Genomic DNA, 23,353 nt, shown 5'->3' with positions numbered 1-23,353 from the left:
TCTGTATGTAAAGCGAAATCTATTATAAATCACAGGACATCACAATTTAATTTGTAAACCCATTACATTATATCATCTCAATGAAATCAACATTCTTTGAATGAGTATGAATTCGCATTCATCCTTCACTTACAAAAAGACTCAGCTGAATACCAGTCCTATACCCCACATTTCTTTTTCCTGGTTGTGACATAACATTACAATAATGAAAAACAAAGTGACGATACAATGAAGTGACAATACAATAAATAAAGTAACTGCTGTGATTATAAATAGTCAGTTAATCAGCTGCGGTGGATCTGTGGGGGCCTGTGTATCATGTTCCTCTGTGTTTGGCATCTGGGACGACTCTTTTTATTTATCTGTGTAGAATAAAGAAAATAATACTGTGTCTATAACTTATTAAAGGATAGCAATGAGAACATGGAATAATGCGTTTATTTGGTTTGATGCTGCATTGCCCATTTCTTCCACAGGATGGCAGTGTAACCCAAGCATCAACTCAACCCTAATGAGCGCTTGCTAATTACAGCACTAAATGTGCCATTATGATTCATGCTAACTTTTATTTTAGAATCTCCTATTGTGTAGTATGAAAGTTGTTGATAAGATAGACTCTCTAATTGCACAACAAATCATTGCAGGAGACACTGATGAGATATATTCTGGGGAACAGAGCACCGGGGCTGGATAAGCTGGAGTATCTCACCCTTTCCCTAATGTATAATAGGCAGTCGCTCCAATGTGAAAGGTTCAAAGACCTTCAGTGTTTCAGATGGTTTTAGCATCCCAGGTCCCATTACATGTGTGCAAAATTCACCTTTATCCCTCCTGATGCAGCAAAACTTCACCTACCAGTATTAGTGCAGCAGTTCAGCTGATACAGGGTTGGTGGGAATTGTAGTTCTGCTACATGTGACGAGCTAGTGGTTACTTATACTTTATTTCAATATAGAAAACAGCTGTCTGAAATTTTATAGGGGGATGTAAGAGCCCAGTGCTTCTGCTGAACTCTAACACCCCATAGAATACAGGCAGGAAAGTGTCGATAACTGGGGGGATCTCTCTGGATTCCCCATTTTGTTGTTTAAAAGGAAAGGAAAGGTCAAATCACTGGGGGCGCCAGATTCTAAGGCCAATGATTCTAGTCATTTAACTTTTACCCAGACTCCTCTTCTCCAGAAAAGCTAACTTATTGGCAGCCCCCACCCTTTGGTTTTACCTTTCCTTTCCTATAATAAATCTGCCCTTCTTTGGCGTTTGGAATGAAGTATCTATTTTTAAAGGAAACAATTCCTTATGTTTAGTAAGTAAAGCATAGAGTACTAATGTGCACATTTACCCACAGGTCGGGTGGGTTCTGCTGGCAAACATACATCCTTTGTGGTTCTGTGTATTAAACTTTGTCCTCAGCCCACCCCACCGGCAGCTTTATTCCCCACTTCTGCCTCTGGCAGTTAGAGTTGCCACCCAGTTGGTATCTGACCGACCTAATCGCCAAGTTGCCAGGGTCGGTGCTGGTATTTGTAAGGTTGGCAACCCTACCAATAAATCCCTCCCTTCCCTGACTCTCTTCATTGCCCATCAGCCCCTTCCAAATAGAGACAGCCTCTGCTCTGCCCATTTCCCCTCCCCACATACCCATTCCCCTGCCCCATATGCCCATTCCCTGCCCCATATGCCCATTCCCTGCCCCATATGCGCATTCCCCTGCCCCATATGCCCATTCCCTGCCCCATATGCCCATTCCCTGCCCCATATGCCCATTCCCCTGCCCTATATGCCCATTCCCTGCCCCATATGCGCATTCCCTTGCCCCATATGCCCATTCCCTGCCCCATATGCCCATTCCCCTGCCCTATATGCCCATTCCCTGCCCCATATGCACATTCCCCTGCCCCATATGCCCATTCCCTGCCCCATATGCCCATTCCCCTGCCCCATATGCCCATTCCCCTGCCCCATATGCCCATTTCCCCTCCCCACATGCCCATTCCCCCGCCCACATGCCCATTCCCCTGCCCCATATGCCCATTCCCTGCCCCATATGCCCATTCCCCTGCCCCATATGCCCATTCCCCTGCCCCATATGCCCATTTCCTGCCCACATATGCCCATTCCCTGCCCCATATGCCCATTCCCTGCCCCATATGCCCATTCCCCTGCCCCATATGCCCATTCCCCTGCCCCATATGCCCATTTCCTGCCCACATATGCCCATTCCCTGCCCCATATGCCCATTCCCTGCCCCATATGCCCATTCCCCTGCCCCATATGCCCATTCCCTGCCCTGTGATGTCATTGCCCCACCCCAGATACTGTACAGAGATCCTGAGAGGAGCCCTGATTGGAGGAACAACCACCTGCAGGGGGATCCCCATCAAAGTGTCTATAGGGGCTGGTAGTGGCACCTCATGTCTATAAATCCTAGACTTACCTGAAGATTCAGTGTAAAGCATCCAAAGAGACCTTGGCATGAGTATATTAACATTTAAAGTATATTAAAGAAGCATTTGAACATTACAGAGACTGGGTTTTGGGACTAAGTTAACGGACTTTAGTTAGTGAGACATTTTTAGTTAGTGAGACGCTTGTGCTGCAGAGTGACTTAGTGGGGTCCTTATTGCACTTTTGCTAGAAGTGTTTCTCATATTCGTTTTCCCATTATTTTCAGTAAACGAGTTTGCCAATTACTGTGTGTGTGTTATTATAGTGTGTTATTATAGTGTGTTATTATTGTTCCTACTGGGGCACCCGTAGGTGCATTTCTGTATCCCACTAGGCAGAGGTACCGGGCACTCAGTCTCCCCCCATATCATTGTGGGGGGCTCGGGTTTGTCCCGTGCCATCAGGTAAGCGCCACATGGGGAGTGTAACACTCAGAGGTGCCAGTAGGGGTGTTCATAGGTTTACATACAATGTAGCCAAGTCAGATGAAGACCTAGAACCTGGCCAAGCGACCAAACTTCTGTATGTTCTACTCACTATGCACCTATTATAGTTACATAGAAAAAAAAGGTCTTTCCTCTATTCTTCCATTGTGCCTATTACTGTAGGGAGGCTAATAATAATGAATCTTAAGGTAACTCCCCTGACAAGAGCAGTGTGAGTTTGCAGGGGACTATCAGGCGGTGTCAGAGAGGAGAATCCCAGAGACTGAGGGTTGTACAAGTATGAACAGGGGAAAATCTATGCAGCAGCAACAATGATATCAGCTGAGTCTATAAAATCTTATTTTCTTCTCAGTGTCACTTCCTATGTTGCTGTTGTAGCCAGAAAAATAATAGCAGGTGAGTGAAGGGTAAGGCGATGGCGGCGCATTAGCCGTAATGAGAGTCTGCGGTATAGAAATGACTTGCAGGAAGGCAGAGGCCGACGCTGGTCACAGCCATAAACATTGTTAAGTGATAATATAGAGATAGAAAAATCCCTGCCAGGTGGTGCTACGTTTATATATACTGGGAATATATATAATATATATACTGGGAATATATAATATATACAGTATATACTTGGAATATATAATATATATATATATATACTGGGAATATATAATATATATATATATATATACTGGGAATATATAATATATATGCTGGGAATATATGATATATATGCTGGGAGTATACTGGCAGATATGGACGGCATGGAGTAGATGAATAAAAAGCTTTCCGACTTGAATAGGAGGCTTCTTCACTCTGGAAGGGTTAATCACAATACTTCATCATATGACCTAAACCATCTATATAGCCTACCATTTGGAAAGGAAGAAGAAAAATTAGGGTTATTTGAATCACAGTTTATAGAAGCCCCTAGTCAAGTTTGAATCATAGCCTAGTATTATATTTACTGATGTTGATTTTAATTCTGATTATCGTCACAGCGCAGGGTGCCCCAGTCCTTGCAGTTGCTCCTATTGAAGCTGCAGCAGCAAATCTTGGGATAATGAGGCCACTTTCGATCTTTGACTCACTTAGATATGTGCATGTAGTAACTCTCTCCTGCACACACTTTCACACGGGTGGAAAACAGACTCAGTCATAAGATCCAGTAAGTCTACGGCCCTCACTTTCCAGTATGGACACAGGGCACTCAGGGATGGAGCACAAAGCCCTGGGTTCCCCCCTAATAGCTTTACTTTCAAGCCTTTAATCCAGTTTGTAAATTAATTACAGATGATGTGTCATTATGCTGTGAATCCCCTGGATGTACGAATAAAGTTACTATTCTGCATGATTGTCTGGAAGTGGCGAGCCCTTCACTTGGTGTGTATGTGAACTGCTGGTTGTCCTTCCTACAACTGGAAGAGGCCCCCTGCCCTCGCTGAAGTAGTTAGAAGGATCCATAACTGTTTGATTTTTTTGGCCAGGACAGCATCAGTACGGAACAGGACAGCCCAACATATAGACATTTGGTTCCCCTGGGATAGCTACACTACATAGAGATGTGTGTAAGAACTTGATTTTGTCTTTTTTCCTATTCTTTTCCAGGATTGTTTGGTGAGCTTGTATATAGGCAATTGCAGATTTACCTTCACATTTCTCGGACACAAGCCTTGAGACCAAGACTGATGTTCCTTTGCATATAGGCTATGTGGTCCTTCCTCCATCAGCTTACATTTACCTCAGCTTGACTATGAGTGAGGTCTCTCGTAATTCAGTCATTGTCTGAATCTTCTCTACTTAGTTGAGTATAATCTCAATGTCTTTAACCTGAACTATCTGTCCACATCGAGAAAAGGCCAAGAAAATGAATTTTATTGAAAGCAAAGTAACCTCAACAGATGACATTTATGTCCAAAATACTTTAGAATTTGGCTGACGTTCTCCTACTTAGTCTGTAAATCCCCAAATATATGATCTTGCCATTACTTGAAAGTGCTCCAGTTTTGTGTCAAATACTGCGCTCTGAGGTTATGACTGTCCGTAATGTTATGTTGCTTTTAAATAGCAAAATAGTACTATTCGAACCCGCAATAAGACCAATAGGAATGAAAATAAGAAGGCCTAAGACAGAAGGTGATATATATACATAAAAGAATATGACTGCAGTTTGTCCTATGGCTATAATATAATTCACTTTACCCAAATCTCTAAACACTGACCTCTCAAACACTCCTTTTCCCCATGTGATTGTTCTGTTATCCCTGTCTCTCTGTTCCTACTTTACTCTATAAAGACCATTCTTCTTGCAAAGGTTCCACTTGGTAGTTAGTACATGTACCAAGTAAGACCCCTGTGCCCTATATCAGCAACATCTTTTCCTTCTAGATTAATCAAGTTATCAGCTAAATGGCAGAGCAGCTTCTCTTCCTGGGCTGAAGTGATAAGGCATACCCAAGGTATATAGTATAGTAGCAGATGGTTTAACACAGCACAGTGAAATTCACTTCAATGGAAAGAAAGTTATGAAGGACATGCCTGAAACCAAGAGCATTCATAGGAAGTTGGTGCTTCCTTGGCTACCTAAAACATCTCTACATTTCTGGGAAGGTTTCCATTGGATATTGAAACATCGTTGGTGAGATTTGTTGGTGAGAGTGCGGTTGGACACTGATTTTGGGGATCAGCTTTGGCTTCTTGCATTGCATTCCAGTTCATCCCACAGGTGTTGGGTTGGGTTGAGGTTAAGACTATGGGTAGGACAGTTAAGTTCTTCCTGCCTGTCCGCTATCTCCACTTGGATGTCCCAACGTTTCCTTAAATTAAACCTCTCTAAGACTGAATTGGTTCTCTTTCCCCCATCCAACGCCCACACTGTTCCCGAGGTATCTATAAAGGTTAACAATTCTACCATCACCCCATCTTCCCAGGCCCGGTGCCTTGGGGTTATCCTTGATTCTGCCCTGTCCTTCACCCCTCATATCCAGTCACTTATCAAATCATGTCACTTTCACCTAAGAAATATTTTCAAAATATGATCATTTATGCTGCCAAAATTCTTATTCACTCTCTTATAATATCTCACCTGGACTACTGTAACTCCCTATTAATTGTCCTTCCCCTCCAAAGTCTGTCCCCTCTCCAGTCCATAATGAATACTGCTGCCAGGCTCATACACCTCTCCAACCGCACCTCCTCCTCTGCCAGTACCTCTGCCGTGCCGCTCTGCCAATCCCTGCCGTGCCACGCTGCCAATCCCTGCACTGGCTTCCCCTACCATCCAGGATAAAATTCAAACTAATGACTCTCACATTCAAAGCAGTTCATAACTCTGCCCCGCCCTACATCTCTGAACTCATCTCTAGGTACCATCCAACCCGCTTGTTACGCCCCCTACTGACCTGCTCCTCAACTCCTCTCTCATTCCCTCCTCACACGCTCGCATTCAAGACTTTGCAAGGGCTGCCCCCCTTCTCTGGAATTCGCTCCCACAAACTATCAGACTTTCTCCCAATCTCTCTGCCTTCAAGAGATCTCTAAAAACCCATTTATTTAGAGAAGCTTACCCTAATCTAGTTTAGCAATACCCTGTGCCACACCTCTCACAACTCTGGTCATGCCCATTCCCACACCTTGTGTCTCAACCCTTTCTCCTTGTAGATTGTAAGCTCTTTTGGGCAGGGCCCTCTTCACCTCTTGTATCGGTTATTGATTGCTTTATATATTACTCTGTATGTCCAATGTATGAAACCCACTTATTGTACAGCGCTGCGGAATATGTTGCCGCTTTATAAATAAATGTTAATAATAATAATAATAAACTTATTCTGTATAGACCTGAGTGTTCTTACTTTATTATGTCAACAGTTGCCCTTGTGTCCTCTGGAACTCTCTACTGGTGAAGTCTATAGGCCCTTCTACAACAGAACCGGACTGTCTATATCTATTAATGGTGTGTGTATACAGTATGTAAGCACTTTAATCAGGTTTTTTCAACCTTGGAGAAAAAAAACCACACAGGGCTCCATGTCCAATGATCCGGAATTTTATTCCATCCATATACATGCATAGTAACAACATTTGTTGAGAATTTTTTTTTCTATCAGAAGTAGAACATTATTTCTGATCACCAGTTGCAGTACTGCCCCATCTATATTTACTGTAAATATATATAATACATATGAATTTAATTCATACTTGCAGCATCGTAATTAGGGTTTATTTTTTTTTTTTTTTAATTTTTTCAATTTGAACTGTTTCTTAAAAGATAAAATCCGCTGGCTCTCAGTTCATATATAACTTACAATACTGCTTCCGGTAATTTGTTTTTTTTTTTTGTTGTTGTTGTTCAATCTTTATAAAGTATTGCATTTAACAGCAAAGATTTAAAAATTCAGACAAAGATGCATCAGCAGCAAAGGAAAAATACAGTTACTATACAGGAAAAAAAAAAGTCCCATCTTCATTTAACGTACAGGTTTTCCGATTCAGAAAAGTGGACGTAAACAGACAGCTACATACATTGCAATGTCTAATGACTAATGTAGTGTATGTGGTCAAACATAGGTGTTCGGAGGTGGGGACACTGCTTGGGTGCTTGGGTGCTTGGGTGCTAAGGGCTGGAGCTTCCCAAGTAGATTAACTGAACAGGGAACTGGCGTAGCTGGAATCCACTGGGAAGATTATTGAGTTGCCTACGTTAGGTTAAGGGGGCTCAATAGTAAGACATTAATGGGATTGGAAGTCAACTTTAGGAATTCTGTTAGATGCAACTTTGCAACATATATTTTTACCTTCCCCTACAGTCCCATAACTATGGGGACCTGGGCTCCCCCACAAGAAATTTTCCCCACCCCCCATACAAAATCATGGGTGACCAAGGGTTACTTGCTACTGATGTGTTAGATCTCAAGGGGGACAAAATGATGCCATTCAGCACTTACACCCTAGGCACTGCGGCACTTTGCACCTTGTGTGGGCGAAAGGCGGAGACTGCAGGACTGACGGGTGCAAGGCAGCTTTGTATATAGGCAGCTGGTAAGTACAAAGCTCGGCTGCACCTCACTCGCATGTATTAATGATGTGGGAAATGGGACTCCTTTGTGCCTTCCCAAACGTTATTCAGTGTAGAAACACAGGAATGTGTTCCATTCTGGAGGGCAAAGAGTTACCTATAGGGTGATAAATATAGGGCAGGGTGCAACAGTGGTCAATTTGGTCAATTACTTGCACTTTGCACCATGGCCTGCACTTAATAAATAGCCCCCATAGTGCCTAAGTGTTATGCTAAGGCACAGCGGGGGTTATTAATAAAATGCGTGCAGCACAGAATTATTCCCACAGTGAACATATTTGCTCTGCCCATGTTTATACAGGTATGGGATCCCTTCTCTGGAAACCCGTTATCCAGAAAGTTCTGAATTACAGAACGGCCTTCTCCCATAGACTTCATTATAAGCAAATCATTTTTATATTTAAAAATGATTTTCTTTTTCTCTGTAATAATAAAACAGAACTTTGTACTTGATCCCAACTAAGATATAATTACCCCTTATTGGGGGCAGAACAGCCCTATTGGGTTTATTTAATGGTTAAATTATTCCCTTTTCTCTGTAATAATAAAACAGTACCTGTACTTGATCCCAACTAAGATATAATTACCCCTTATTGGGGGCAGAACAGTCCTATTGGGTTTATTTAATGGTTAAATGATTCCCCTTTCTCTGTAATAATAAAACAGTACCTGTACTTGATCCCAACTAAGATATAATTACCCCTTATTGGGGGCAGAACAGCCCTATTGGGTTTATTTAATGGTTAAATGATTCCCTTTTCTCTGTAATAATAAAACAATACCTGTACTTGATCCCAACTAAGATATAATTACCCCTTATTGGGGGCAGAACAGCCCTATTGGGTTTATTTAATGGTTAAATGATTCCCTTTTCTCTGTAATAATAAAACAGTACCTGTACTTGATCCCAACTAAGATATAATTAATCCTTATTGGGGGCAGAACAGTCCTATTGGGTTTAATGGTTAAATGATTCCCTTTTCTCTGTAATAATAAAACAGTACCTGTACTTGATCCCAACTAAGATATAATTACCCCTTATTGGGGGCAGAACAGCCCTATTGGGTTTATTTAATGGTTAAATGATTCCCTTTTCTCTGTAATAATAAAACAGTACCTGTACTTGATCCCAACTAAGATATAATTACCCCTTATTGGGGCAGAACAGCCCTATTGGGTTTATTTAATGGTTAAATGATTCCCTTTTCTCTGTAATAATAAAACAGTACCTGTACTTGATCCCAACTAAGATATAATTAATCCTTGATGGGGGCAAAACAAGCCTATTGGGTTTATTTAATATTTAAATGATTTTTAGCAAGTTATGGAGATCCAAAGAACGGAAAGATCCCTTATCAGGAAAACCCTAGGTCCCGAGCATTCTGGATAACAGGTCCAATACCTGTATTTATAAAGCTGAACAAGACTGGTGCATTTAATGTGCAAGCATTTGAAATTATTTGTGCGCAATTCACATTTTGCAAAAAAATGAAAGACGGGCACAGCAGTGCAAAATGTAAGCGTTTAGGGGAAAACATGCACAAAACAACCATTTGGGAAAAAAATATGCGCTGCACGAACTTCAAAATGACCCCCGATGTGTAATGGTTTCTGCTTGGCCCCAGCTGTAGGGAGAAGAGCAACCACTTTAATTCCTGGGCAGTGGAGCCTCGGACACCTCAGTCTAGGGAAAGTGAAACTAAATATTGGATCGCTAAAGCAAAGTTGCATCAAACGGAATCCTGAAACTTATTGGGCTCGCCTTACAGCCCCTTTAAACATTGCAACAACCAAATATACAAAGGAAGATCTATAGAGGGTAAAACTGCGAATCAAATGGATTGAACATGCCCAGAGACAGCCCTGCTTACTGTAAAACAGATTTATTAAGGATCCATCACAATTTGGTGTTATTTATGGCAACGATGGCTTCCTATTCATAGCACTGGGGCCCGTGGGTGAGATATGGTTATGCCTATTATAATTTAACACATACATTGACTCTTTCAGCAACAGCGTAGAGGAAAAGAAAGTCTGTATACACAAGTGCTTTTGAAGCTATTCCTAAAATGTTTTTTCTTTTTTTTTCTTTTTTTAATGTCGTGTCTCTATTATTTAAAATCTACTATACAGGTGCAAACCATATGTGCTACACAAGAACTATACAATAACATTACAAATGACTTTAATATAAAGTTCTTTAAATAAAAATAACAAAAGCACAGCTGCAGTTGGGTCCAACGCTGCCTCCTGGGCCTTGGCGGCCATACTTGGTCACGCTATATATTTCCTTAGCCGCGGCTCTAGCGCAGAAGGGCAGCATTGGGTACAACCGTATAAACACTGCTGGTAAAATAAATATCTTGAACCAAAATAAAATGGCACCATTAATACACTTTTACACATAACCGTTATGGAATAACACCGTAAATCTTCAAGTCATTAAGAATAAATGGATATCCTGATTGTCCAGATGTAATTTAAGCAGCATCTTTCATTTGACTGCACGAAACAACACGCGTTTCCATGGTACCTAAATCTCTTGCTATTTGACGTGTTCCGCCGCGTGTGAAGAGCAGTAAAACTTTTTGTGAGTAATAAAGTTTGAGAGGTTGTTGAACTGGATATCACACAAGCGGCAGTACTTCCCACTATTAGCAGCTGGACTGGAGCCGTTTATATTTTTTGATAGGTTGGATAGCTGGTCGTCGGTCGAAGGAGTGGACGGAGATACATTTTCATTGGCCGTTAGAGGTTTGTCAGAGGCCCAAGATGGAGATTTGGTGCCGTCTTCTTGCGTAGGAGTCTGGGAAATGTTTTCCTGCTGCGAATTGACGGCCGGCCTCTCCTCTTGTTTCAGTCCACCATTAACTATTACCATGCCTCGGTTTTTTGGCAACAACGGAAGCGACTCTTTCTTCATCAAAGAACATCTATTTGAAGGTATCTGGCTTTTGGGAGACTCGCTTCCGACATTTGTGCTTTGATCTAAATCCGCGTTGTGAATAACAAGAGAACCAGAAATGTAATCACTTGGCTTGATTCCATAATACGGCGAGAGCTGATCTGCTACTTTAGCTTTTTTTATTGCTCCGGGGTAAAGGCATTGTGAAAAAAACGCATTTTTGTTTTCTTCTTTTGTGGCGATAAGCTGGGCCGCCTCGCTGAAGACTTTAAGACCTTGAAGAGTTGCTAAGTGCGTAGAAAACAAGTTCCCATTAGGCGACAACTGTTTGGAGTTTCTGGTCTTTTCACATTTGATGACGTTTCTATCAAAATTGGCCTCGGGGCTGCTCCTTTCGCTCTCGGGGTTGGGGAAAACTTTATTCTCAAGTTGGCCCATGTCACCGCGTGGATTTGCTGTGACAGGGCAAAAATTTTGCTTGTGAGTTAGGTAGCTTTCCACTTTGTTAAAACCTATTTTGCACACGGTGCATTCGTGATAGTCCAAAAGTCGTTTGGGAGACGTGCATATTTGGTCGGATTGAGCTAAACATTTCTTGCTTAGGTCTATTGGTGCGTCCGTCTCCAGAGAGGAAACAGCTGAATGGGGTGTGTCACATTTCACAACAGGGACACATTTATTAATAGAAAGAGATGTTTCCAAGTGCTTTGGAACAACTCCGGGAAAGATATCGCACCTGGGATGAAAACATTCTCCCAGTCCCTCAGCCGATTCCTGTGCCGATGTGCAGGCGTTGCCAAGGTTCGTCGTCACCTGGAGAAAATGCTGTTGGACTAACTGTGGCCTCTGGTCTGGCTCAGGAAGACACATCTCGTACATCTTTCTCCGTTTCCTGGTGCGCATAGTTCTCTGCATGGCAGGCACTTTATTTGCAGCGGTTCTTTTCAATGGGGGATCATGACGTGTTGCACAGTAATACTGTTTATGGACCATAAATGTCTCGTGCCTACTAAACGTAATATTGCAGGCTTCGCACGTAGTTTTGTTCGGGTCACTAGTGTCCCCATCTGTTTGTGGTGTGGTGGAATTTTTAACCTCGTCGGGTTTGCCGTTGACTTTTTCATCACTGGGACTTCCCCCTGTTAACTTTTTAACTTCTGCTGCAAAATCCTTCTCTCGAGCCTTAGCGTTCGACCCTAGGAGTTCTAACATAGCGCCAGAGTTGATGCAAGGTGTTTGCAGAAGCTGATTGTCGGTGTCAGAAGAATGGAGAGATGAGTTAAGGATATTGACGGTGTTCTGGGCATTGGAAGGACTCACAGCTTCTGGGTTCTTCTCTGTGACATTAGCAAAATCAGATTTTGTTATGTGCTGCCAACGGCTACTGCAGTAGTGTTTTTTATGGACCAGGTAGTTGTCAAAATTGTTGAAGGTAATATTGCACTCAAAGCATGTTGCCCCCTTTGGCATTAAGGGGCTGTAAATGACAGGGGGGTAACTATTGCTGCCATGTCTTAGTCTCCTATGTACCAGTTCAGACATCTTAGCAAGTATTTCCGAAGCTTGTGGGACCACCGTTATGTCATGAGGGAAAGCAAACTGGGAAAGAAAAGGTCCCATAGGAAATGAAGGCCCAAGTGTAGGCTGCACAGGGGATGATGCCAGTCTGGGGCTAGAGGGCTCAGATTTTATTTTAGTATAGGAAAAGACGTTCTTATGTGTTGCCTCGGGCCTCTGGTTGGAAAGGAAAACATGCTGCTTCTTTTCGCACTTATCCAGCTCGCTGTCGGAGCTTGCCTCTTTATTCTGTGCAGCCTTTTGGCTTTGTAGAACCCCATTTTTATTCAAGAGCTCCGACGTCTGTAGTGCATTGGCCTCGTTGCCACTGGGAGAGTGGTCTGTGTCAGGTTCCCGTTGCAGTTTACTTCCAGGAACATGAAGCTCCTGGTGCTGCAGCAGTTCCCGCTGAGTCTGGAAGCCAAAATGGCACTGATTGCATCTAAAGGCCGCGTGAGTGAGATGGGAGAACAGGTGCTTGTGAAAGTTAATGACAGATTCAGCAGTGTAGTTACAAACGGTGCACTTCAGGCTGGCCCCCGGGGGCAGGAACTCTTCAGCTTTAACACCTGCAACACATACATAGAGACATTCATAAGCAATTATTGCCAATACTCTTCGGGATAAACAGATTTATTTCCCTAAACTTAAAACCACTCTTCTCTGCAACATCACATTTTCCCCTACATCTTATACTTGATTAATATTCTCTCATTAACTTCTCCCTCATTCCTTAGATCAGGATTCCTATAAATAACAATAAACACACAATGAGCAGACAAGTATTATGTTGCATGCAAAATCTAATCCATATCATCTTTAACTGTTGTCCCTTACAGAGAGAATAATAATCACAATTTGGATGCAGAATTTTAGTACATCTAAATCAGTGATCCCCAACCAGTGGCTCAGAGGCAACATGCTGCTCCCCAACCCCTTGGATGTTGCTCTCAGTGGCCTCAAAGTAGGTGCCATTTTTAAATTTCTGGCTTGGAGGCAAGTTTTGGAAGAACAGAGACACAGATTTAATCCAATCAGACCCCTTGCAGGCTAGGAGTCCCCATGGGGCTACCAAAAAGCCAATCACAGCCCTTATTTGGCACCCTAAACGAACTTTTTTCATGCTTGTGTGGCTCCCCCACACTTTTTACAGCTGAGTGTGGCCCATGAGTAAAAAAGGTTGGGGATCCCTGATCTAAAGTAATATCAAACAAACTGGACTTGTTGTATTTTTTCTCTTGAAGACACTTTGCTATTCGTCCATTTGGATTTCTCAATAGAATGACTTGATCTTTCTGGATTTGAAACCCTGCAAACTTGCTCCAATCCACGACTTTGTACAAGTCATTCTGAATTAGGAAAGCCAATCGGATGACAAGCGAAATGTCTTTAAGAAAGTCCAGTTGGTTTGACTTTTTACTATAGATAGACCATGACCTGGATGAATGAGAACCTTCATAGACATATTTTTAGTAAACTTTGGGCAAATATGAGACTGGAGTTTGGGTTACTTTTGCCATTTTTGAGCCTGATGTTTAAATGATAATCTTAATGAAAGTGAAACCTAAGAAAACTGCCCACAAATCCCATTAAATCTATTTTGGTTTGAAAATGATTATCCAATAATTTGTGTTTTTGCTATTTGAGTATTCAGGAACCGCCTTGCAGAGCTGTAGCTGTAGGGAGGTCCAAGCAAAATGAAGTCTTCCTTGTGTCTCACTATAGCCTTTGCCATAAAGTATAATCAAAGTATAATCACTCTCAAACATCTAAATCCATTAGGCAGAGATGCATCATGGACCCATGTGTTTATGTAGCTAAAGGTTTAGGGTACACATGTATGTTGGCTAGGTGGAAAACACAGCCTAACATGTTGGTTATGTTGGCCTTAAGATTGAGGGAGATGCCGTGCCTGAGGCAAACAAGAGACTTTACTTTATAGAGACAGTGAGGGACACCAAAGATGGCTCTACCCACAGTGGTAGGGATAATCTATACGTCCCAAGCTGCGTCGTACATAGTGGAGGACTAATATGTACTTACCACTATGAGAATTTAAGTGCATTTCCAAAGATCTTGCGTTTGAGAAGCTTTTGGTGCACTGTGGGAAGGGACATATACTGGATATCTGGTGGGTATTCTCTTCCATATCTTCCGGTAGGTGAGTATTTTCCCTTTGCCTTCCACTACAGTAATACATGAGGTGCGCTTGCAGGTTTCGTTCACTTCGATACCAAATGCCACAGGATTTGCACGGGAAAATGTCTTCTACAAAGACACAAAATAATAATTGTTTGAGCTACAGTATGTATGACTTTAATGGAGCAGATACGCCTGTAAGTTAGTCTTAAAATATTTACAATTAGAAACTTGACACATCAACAGTTTCTGCATTAGGCCTAGTGTTCTGTATGGCTGTAGAGGAGGTCCCAACTTTATTTACCCTTGTGAAAAAAGTTTTTGGGTTGCCAAATAGTGACTATGATTTGCTGTTTGTTAGTCCCATATGGACTGCCTTTTTGCAGGAGGCTCCTCTTGGAAGTACACTAATGTCTTTAATCCAAAATGGGCACCTGATTTGAGCCTTCTGGCTCAAAGGGGTGGCAAGAAACATGTTGCTCACGAGCCACTGATTGGGGATCCAACTACATTGGAGGGACTTTTATGATTTGCAATAGATAAATTGCTCTAGCAGCTAATCTACAGCCAAGCAACAAGTCAACAGCCAATCACCTGGAACTGGCAGTGCAGCATTTTCAATACACTAATGCGTTATCTTTTTCATAGACACCTGTAAGTTGGGAAAGAGGAGCTGATTACTGCCAATTTTGTTGTATTGCTAATATACAAGATATTAGCAGAATCAGTACAACTTGCCACATTGTCTGCCAATGATAACCTCAGCAAGCTTTTAGAACTTTCATAGCTGATCTTGAAAAAGGAAATACAATTCTCTAAAAGCTTTCCATGGGTATCACCTTAGCTAGCCAATAAAGGTGTCACCAGTGCCATTTCTTCTATGAGACTTTACCCCAGGTGGCATTATACCGGGGACAGAAAACAGCCACTGCCATAACTTAAGAGCTGAACTTCCATTTTTCCAACTGGAAATTCATCTTTTAGCTTAGACAGTGCAATCGCCTCTATCATTCTGAGCACAGGAGGTAAATAACAATGGGAACATAAGGTCTTCTGCCTCAGGCACCAGCAGGCCCAGAAGAATCTACCTTCAATATGACCTTTGCATCAGTTTTGATATTTTTCATCTCAAACATCCTCCCCTTTTGACTGGCTAACAGAGTATCACACATTTACAGTAGATACAGCTAAATGGACCATACTAGAGAAGGGTTATTGTCACCTGGTTTATTTGGTTTTAGTATCAAATCATATTCTGTTGCATATACAGTCTTGTTTTTTTCTTTACTCAGTTGTAGACCAGAATAAATGACACCTACTGTTCACAATGGCTGTAGGCAATATAGAAGCCATAGCAGCTTGCTGAGGAAGCAGTTGTATTGAGTCCAACAAGCGCGCCGGATACATTCCCTCAGTAAGAGTCATCTGAGTGGCAGCTTGTAGCCTTGAGTCAAAATCCACAACAAAGGCAATTAACTCTTCCCCCTCGGCGATAGACTTGGTAGTCGTGCACCACAGTTGTCCTCCTGAAAACACAAACGCAGAACTTATTGCTTGTTTGTAAGGAATTTAGAGTTACAACTATAGGTAAAGAATATTTCTATGCACAGAAACTCTTTATACGTTAATAGCAACCATTTACTATAACCAATACCTTACAGTCTGAACACAGAGACCAACGTTATGAACTTGTTTAGATGGAATAAAAAATCATTTACAAAGTACTATCTGCTCATCCAGACAGAGGTACAAACCCATATCTGCCTTGGACACAACACATGTTTCAGTTCCCATATTCCATAAACATAGTATAGAGCTGCTGCGCTCACTCCGCCACTGAGAAAGGCATCCATTTTGATAAGTAATATTCCCATGTTTATCTTACAAGATAACTGGCCATTCAACCTCACTTCATTTTTCTCCACCAAGAGATTATAATATTAAAACAACTAGTTACAGGAATCTGCTGCGAGAGATAAGGTCAGAAGATATCCTTCTAAATGGCAAAATGTAAGCAATGGCTGTTTTATCATCAACTGCTGATTTCTTTCAAAAAAATTAAAAAAATAAAGTGCAAATGTGTTGCTGCAAACCCACAATAGATGGAATGTGTGAGAAAATATATTTTAGAAGTTATTCATCTGCAATATATATATATACTGTATATATGGGTGGGACATGTAACAAGTAGTTCAAATTGAAAAGAAGAACCATAGGCAAGAAACGAGTAGTTTATATGAGATGGTCATCCTTTCTAGTGGTGCTTTGCCTACTCTGTTTCATGTAACCAACTGAATTAGACAGCGCTAGAAGATAAATCTGCCTTCCTGTGCACATAATAAGAACTTTCTTACATAGAAGGGATAGGAGGGCCATAATGTAACAGTTGTCATTGATTTCTATCCAGTGTTTATACAGCATTGCAGAAGGAACCTCAATTGTCCTATGCTCAAGTTCAAGTGCTATGCTTGATTATGCTCAGGTTGGGTATAGGTGTTATGCCACGAATGTCTTAAAAATCAGACTCATTTCTGTCGGTTGCATCATTCAACTATTATAAAAAGTCGAAAGGCAGTGATGACTTCAATGTCTACTGGACTGTATAGCACTACTACTCACCAGTTTTGCCATCAGGCAGATCTTTTTTCAGTAGGTGGCAACAAAATAGTGCTACAGACTCTAGTTTATACAGCAGATAAAATCAGAAATGGTAGATCTGGTTGGAAGAGCTCCAAGTTCAATGTGGGACAGTAGAATAATCAAGGCCAAACAGTCTGGAGACATTGGAGGGAAGCACAAGGATCAAGGTCATGGAATATGGATGGCTTAAGGATCAAGATCAAGCAGTTTGGACTCTTGATGTAGTAGAATAATTGGGGTGAAGTAGTTTAGACTCTCTTGGTGCAGTAGAAGGATCAAGGTCATGGAATATGGATGCCTTAAGAATCAAGATCAAGCAGTTTAGATTCTTGGGGCAGTAAAAAAAATTGGAGTGAAGTATTTTGGGCTCTTTTGGTGCAGTAGAAGGATCAAGGTCTTGGAATATGGATTCCTTAAGAATCAAGATCAAGCAGTTTGGACTCTTGGTGTACTAGAAGAATTGGGGTGAAATAGTTTGGGCTCTCTTGGTGCAGTAGAAGAATTGGGGGGAAGTAGTTTGGGCTCTCTTGGTGCAGTAGAAGGATCAAGGTCATGGAATATGGGTGCTTTAAGAATCAAAATCAACCAGTTTGGACACTTGGTGTAGTAGAAGAATTGGGGAAAAGTAGTTTGGGCTCTCTTGGTGCAGTAGAAGGATCAAGGTCATGGAATATGGGTGCTTTAAGAATCAAGATCAAACAGTTTGGACTCTTTGTGTACTAGAAGAATTGGGGTGAAGTAGTTTGGTCTCTCTTGGTGCAGTAGAAGAATTGAGGTCATGGAATATGGATGCTTTCAGGGAAGAAGAAGGATCAAGGTCAAGCAGTTTGGACTCTTTTGGTGCAACATATCAAGATGAAGCAATTTGGATGCTTTTAGCCATATTGTATGACCATAAGGGGAATATCTGTTTGGACAATGCCTCCTATAGATGTGGGTATATAGCAATGGGAACCAAGGGAAGAGACACGGGTGTATAGTCTTCCAAGCCCTGAGAAACTACTTAGAATTATTGGTGAAATAAGCTGTTCCACACTCTTTGGCTACATACGTGGATAGATAATGTCAGTCAGATGATCTAATACAGTGCTGTCCAACTGGCGGCCCGTGGGCCGACCCCCCTCTGTGTGGCCCCCTCCTGTCTGGCTGCTTTGATGGCTTACTCTTGTGTTAGCTTTAACGGTATCAGTACTGTGATTAACTGCCCCCCCTGCATGGTTCTCACCTCAGATTCAGGCTGTAAACCCTCTGTATTGTTTAAAAATGTAATCCACTGTGTTGTTCACACCATTTAATAAATGCATTGTTCCCCCCCTGCAGTGTTCACACCTCAGGCTGTAATCACCCACATTGTTCCCCTGTTCACACCTCGGAATGTAGGAGCAGTAGAAACCCACAAATAATCCCTGCACACTACAAAAAGAACATATACTGAGGTGGTACTGCAATTAAATTTTTTTTTAATATATAGTTATTGTGCAGACTGTAGGAGCAGTGCCAGCATTGTGTCACTGTACGCTGCCTGTGTGTGCCATACACACAGGCAGGGTAGGGCAGGCAGAGTATGGTACACACAGGCAGGGTAGGACAGGCAGAGTATGGCACACACAGGCAGGGTAGGGCAGGCAGAGTATGGCACACACAGGCCAAGTATGGCATAAACCAGCCAAGAATGGCACACAAAGTCAAAGTATGGCACACAGGCAGGATAGGGAAGGCAGAGTATGGCACACACAGGCAGGATAGGGAAGGCAGAGTATGGCACACACAGGCAGGGTAGGGAAGGCAGAGTATAGCAGGTTTTTGCTATACTACAACCATTAATATGGGTATGGTCATGTGATAACACAGGTGTGGTTTCAAGTGGGTGTGGTTTCAAAAAGGGGAGTGGTCAAAACTGGCTTCCATTATCGGCCCTCCACCTCGTAGGTCGGAAAAATTCCGGCCCTCGGTACCACAGAAGTTGGACAGCACTGATCTAATATATTATAATCAATCAGCAGACTCCATACCTACAGGGCATGTGTTGAGGTAATGGGGTGGGGCCAATGATGAAGACAAACAAAAAGGAGCTTTTATTCTACTAATAGCAGTGGAACTTTTTAGCGAAAGTTTCCTAAAACTACAATTCAGAACACTTTGAACTTTGCTATGACAGGATAAAAACATGTATCCAACTAAAATACATACTGGATATTTGTGGCTGCTATTTAAAGGAGTTAGCGGAATAAAAAAGAAAAAAAAAAAAGATTGTCTCTACGTTGCCAAAATTCCCAGCTCCACTTTTCATTATTTTGAAGAAATCAGAGCCTGTGCAATGTCACAGAGCCCTTTGCTGATAAACCCTAATTAAGATTAAGACAAGCCTTTGGAAACAAGCCCATCATTAGCAGACATGATAAACACAAAAAAAATACTCCCTGCTTGTCAACTAGCCGCAACTGAAAGGCTTTACATTGCTATCTGTTGCTAGGTTACCGAGCTGACAAAGCCTCAATTATCTGCCAGCCGCCAGACGTACCTATGTATCATAAAAAATAATATGAAAAGTATATAGACACGTGTTTGTTTTGTGCTCTTCCTAACATTCGGGGATTAGGAAAATACTTACCAAATGGATGGATTAAGACCGTAAATCTGGTCATTCGACTGCTTGTTTTATTAGGAAATACTCTTATTTTTCATAGGATACGTCTATATGAACAGTGTACCAATGTATGCAGAATGTTCCCAGGTAGTGTTGAGCGAATCTGTCCCGTTTTGCTTCGCGAAAAATTTGCGAATCTTTCAAAAGAAAGAATTTTCCGCCGTTTTGCGAAATGGCAAAAAGGTTGCACGTCAAAAAAAAAATTGTCGCCCGTGGCTATTCTTTCGTTGTGCGGCTATTCTTTCGTTGTGCGGCTATTCTTTTGTTGCGCGGCTATTATTTCGTCACCCGCGGCTATTATTTTCTCACGTGGCTATTATTTTGTCGCCCGCAGCTATTAATGGCGACAATTTTTGGATGTGCGGTGAATTTTTCCGCAGTGAATTTTTTCATCCGTTTCGCGAAACAATCTGCCAATGGCGAAACTTGGAAATTTTCCGCGAATCCATGCCTATCACTATTCCCAGGCATTAGGAGTGATGCACCCGTGAGTAACACAATTGCACTTTGTATTAACCTGTCCTTTAATGGTGACAAAGGCCAACTATATACACATAGCAGATCAACGTTTAGCCCAAGGGAATACTTTTACTGACATGGTTTCTTGCAATCTCTTTGCACAGGCTACTATTGCTAAAGCAGCCAATCACACGGCAGCAATGGTAAGTGATGGGCCGCCCTGCCGGTTGCCATGTCAACATCAATGTGCCATATCAACGAGGGGACCAGAGTTAGAATCATTGGCATTATGGATCCTTTTAGATCTTGGTTTAAAAGGAACTAAAGGTCAAAGAAGAGGGAGCATTGGACCAACCCATTGAAAGATGTTAGTTCAGCATCGGTCCAATTTGGAATGTCATCAGCTATAGGGTTGCTAGGATCCAAATTACCCAAGCAACCAGGCAGTGGTTTGAACTATAAAAAGATAATTAAAACCAATTAAAAAGTTCCAAAGAACTGGTCATTCTGTAACATACTAAAAGTTAAGGTGAACAGCCCCCTTAAGAGAGGATGTGTTCCTATTTAGCCTAATGTGGCCCCCCTGCAGTTCACACTGATGCCCGAGATATTACTAAGACTTTGGTGCAATTATATTATAGATACCTATAGACTACATTAGGAATCCATACCCGCCAACATTTCTAGTACAGGTTAGTGGTTAATTGACTCCCATTTCTCTGTAATAATAAAACAGTACCTGTACTTGATCCCAACTAAGATATAATTACCCCTTATTGGGGGCAGAACAGTCCTATTGGGTTTATTTCATGGTTAAATGATTCCCTTTTCTCTGTAATAATAAAACAGTACCTGTACTTGATCCCAACTAAGATATAATTACCCCTTATTGGGGGCAGAACAGCCCTATTGGGTTTATTTAATGGTTAAATGATTCCCTTTTCTCTGTAATAATAAAACAGTACCTGTACTTGATCCCAACTAAGATATAATTACCCCTTATTGGGGCAGAACAGCCCTATTGGGTTTATTTAATGGTTAAATGATTCCCTTTTCTCTGTAAATAAAACAGTACCTGTACTTGATCCCAACTAAGATATAATTACCCCTTATTGGGGGCAGAACAGCCCTATTGGGTTTATTTCATGGTTAAATGATTCCCTTTTCTCTGTAATAATAAAACAGTACCTGTACTTGATCCCAACTAAGGTATAATTACCCCTTATTGGGGGCAGAACAGTCCTATTGGGTTTATTTAATGGTTAAATGATTCCCTTTTCTCTGTAATAATAAAACAGTACCTGTACTTGATCCCAACTAAGATATAATTACCCCTTATTGGGGGCAGAACAGTCCTATTGGGTTTATTTAATGGTTAAATGATTCCCTTTTCTCTGTAATAATAAAACAGTACCTGTACTTGATCCCAACTAAGATATAATTACCCCTTATTGGGGCAGAACAGCCCTATTGGGTTTATTTCATGGTTAAATGATTCCCTTTTCTCTGTAATAATAAAACAGTACCTGTACTTGATCCCAGCTAAGATATAATTAATCCTTATTGGAGGCAAAACAATTCTATGCCTGTACATAGATTGGGCTAAAACCTTTATCCAACTAAGCTGCATCCCATCCACAGAAGCACTCCTCCCAGCCAATCGTAACACTTGTCTGCACAGTCCCCCCCTCCCCCTTTTTAATTGCAGAGACCAAAGGGCTCCCTTATGTCCCATATTTTTAGGGACCAACCACTTTTCCAGCACTGTATTCTGGGTAATCAGTTTGATGTCAGAGCAATAAAATGTCCAATTTTTAAATTGTGTCTCTTGTTGCCCTGGTTTTCTTTGAGAAACAAATTGAAAGGGGGACTATAGTGACAATTAAATTTAATATGAGATTCCTCAGACTGAAATAAGAAACTTTCTAAATATAATCAATGAAACAATGTGCCATTTCTGATATAATTATGTTTATCTTCATTAAACCTCTCTGAGCATCTGTTTCTCTTCATTCTCTCTTCATGCAGGAGTTGGGTGTCAGATTCTCATTGACAGTGAGATCCAACAAATCTTTTAGGGGGGCTCCCTTTCCTAGTAGATATACCAGAGCTAACTCAATTGATTCCAGCACAAACATAACCTAACAAAATAACTGACTCAGGCTTGGACTGGCAATCTGTGGGTTCAGACAAATGCCAGAGGGGCTGCTGTAAGGTGCCATAGACACTCACTATTTATTGGGCTGGGGGGGTGCTGTTTGGGCCTCTGTGTACTTGGAATGCCAGGACCCAGGCCCAGACTGGCAATCTGTGGGTTCAGACAAATGCCAGAGGGGCTGCTGTAAGGTGCCATAGACACTCACTATTTATTGGGCTGGGGGGGGGGGGGGGTGCTGTTTGGGCCTCTGGGTACTTGTAATGCCAGGGTTTATTTTGACCCCCAGTGCAGAGCTGAACTGACTTTGGCACAAATCGTGCATGCAGAGAAACACGATTTCTAGTGATATTAAAAGAGTGAGCTCTGATTCATATTGTAGGCAAAAGGAACCCCCCCCCCCAAAGATAAATCAGATCTGTCATTTAATTTCTGACCAGGTGGAAGCTCCAGGGTTCATTCAGAATAGGTGCAGCACACTTGTGGTGAAAGAATAGGGCACACACATCACTCGCACATCAGCCAAAATGACGGCAGGCACATTCGGCACAACTGCGCCCAACTTGCAATGAAGCGCATGTCGTGTCCATTTTGCCCAACTGGATGCAACTGCGGTAGATGCAGAAAAAATGCTTCAAGAGAATCGCCCATTTGCGCCTGCAGTGTTGCCAGAATTCTGGGGAATAAAGGGCCCATTGTGGGGAAACAACACGGCGATTGCACTCAATATGGCACTTTGCGTCTAGGTAAGGAAAGCTCTGCTCTGAGCTCTGGTTTAACCAAGTGCAGGAAGCTATAGCGATATTTGCACCCTTTATTATTCAACGTATTACTGCAAATTAATGTAAAGTATGTCTTCAGCACAACAACTGACTTAACCCTGTATGTGCCAAGG

The 23,353-nt window shown here is 41.8% G+C and overlaps 1 protein-coding gene across 1 annotated transcript in view; it reads right to left on the bottom strand.

Annotated features, from left to right (window-relative positions):
• Positions 1-9,458: 9,458 nt before the first annotated feature.
• Positions 9,459-23,353, bottom strand: part of zfpm2 (zinc finger protein, FOG family member 2) — a 258,173-nt gene continuing 244,278 nt past the window's right edge. Inside the window, exons 6-8 of the mRNA XM_002931563.5 lie at positions 15,877-16,083; positions 14,462-14,686; positions 9,459-12,987 (exon numbers count right to left, since the gene is read on the bottom strand). Coding sequence (XP_002931609.2) covers positions 10,502-12,987; positions 14,462-14,686; positions 15,877-16,083 — 2,918 coding nt within the window. The 3' untranslated portion in view covers positions 9,459-10,501. The remainder of the gene's footprint in view (positions 12,988-14,461; positions 14,687-15,876; positions 16,084-23,353) is intronic.

The sequence above is a fragment of the Xenopus tropicalis genome, chromosome 6 (assembly GCF_000004195.4).
Source record: "Xenopus tropicalis strain Nigerian chromosome 6, UCB_Xtro_10.0, whole genome shotgun sequence".
Taxonomy (NCBI): Eukaryota; Metazoa; Chordata; class Amphibia; order Anura; family Pipidae; genus Xenopus; species Xenopus tropicalis.
Note: the sequence above shows the minus strand (reverse complement) of the source record. Positions and strands in the feature narration are given on the sequence as shown.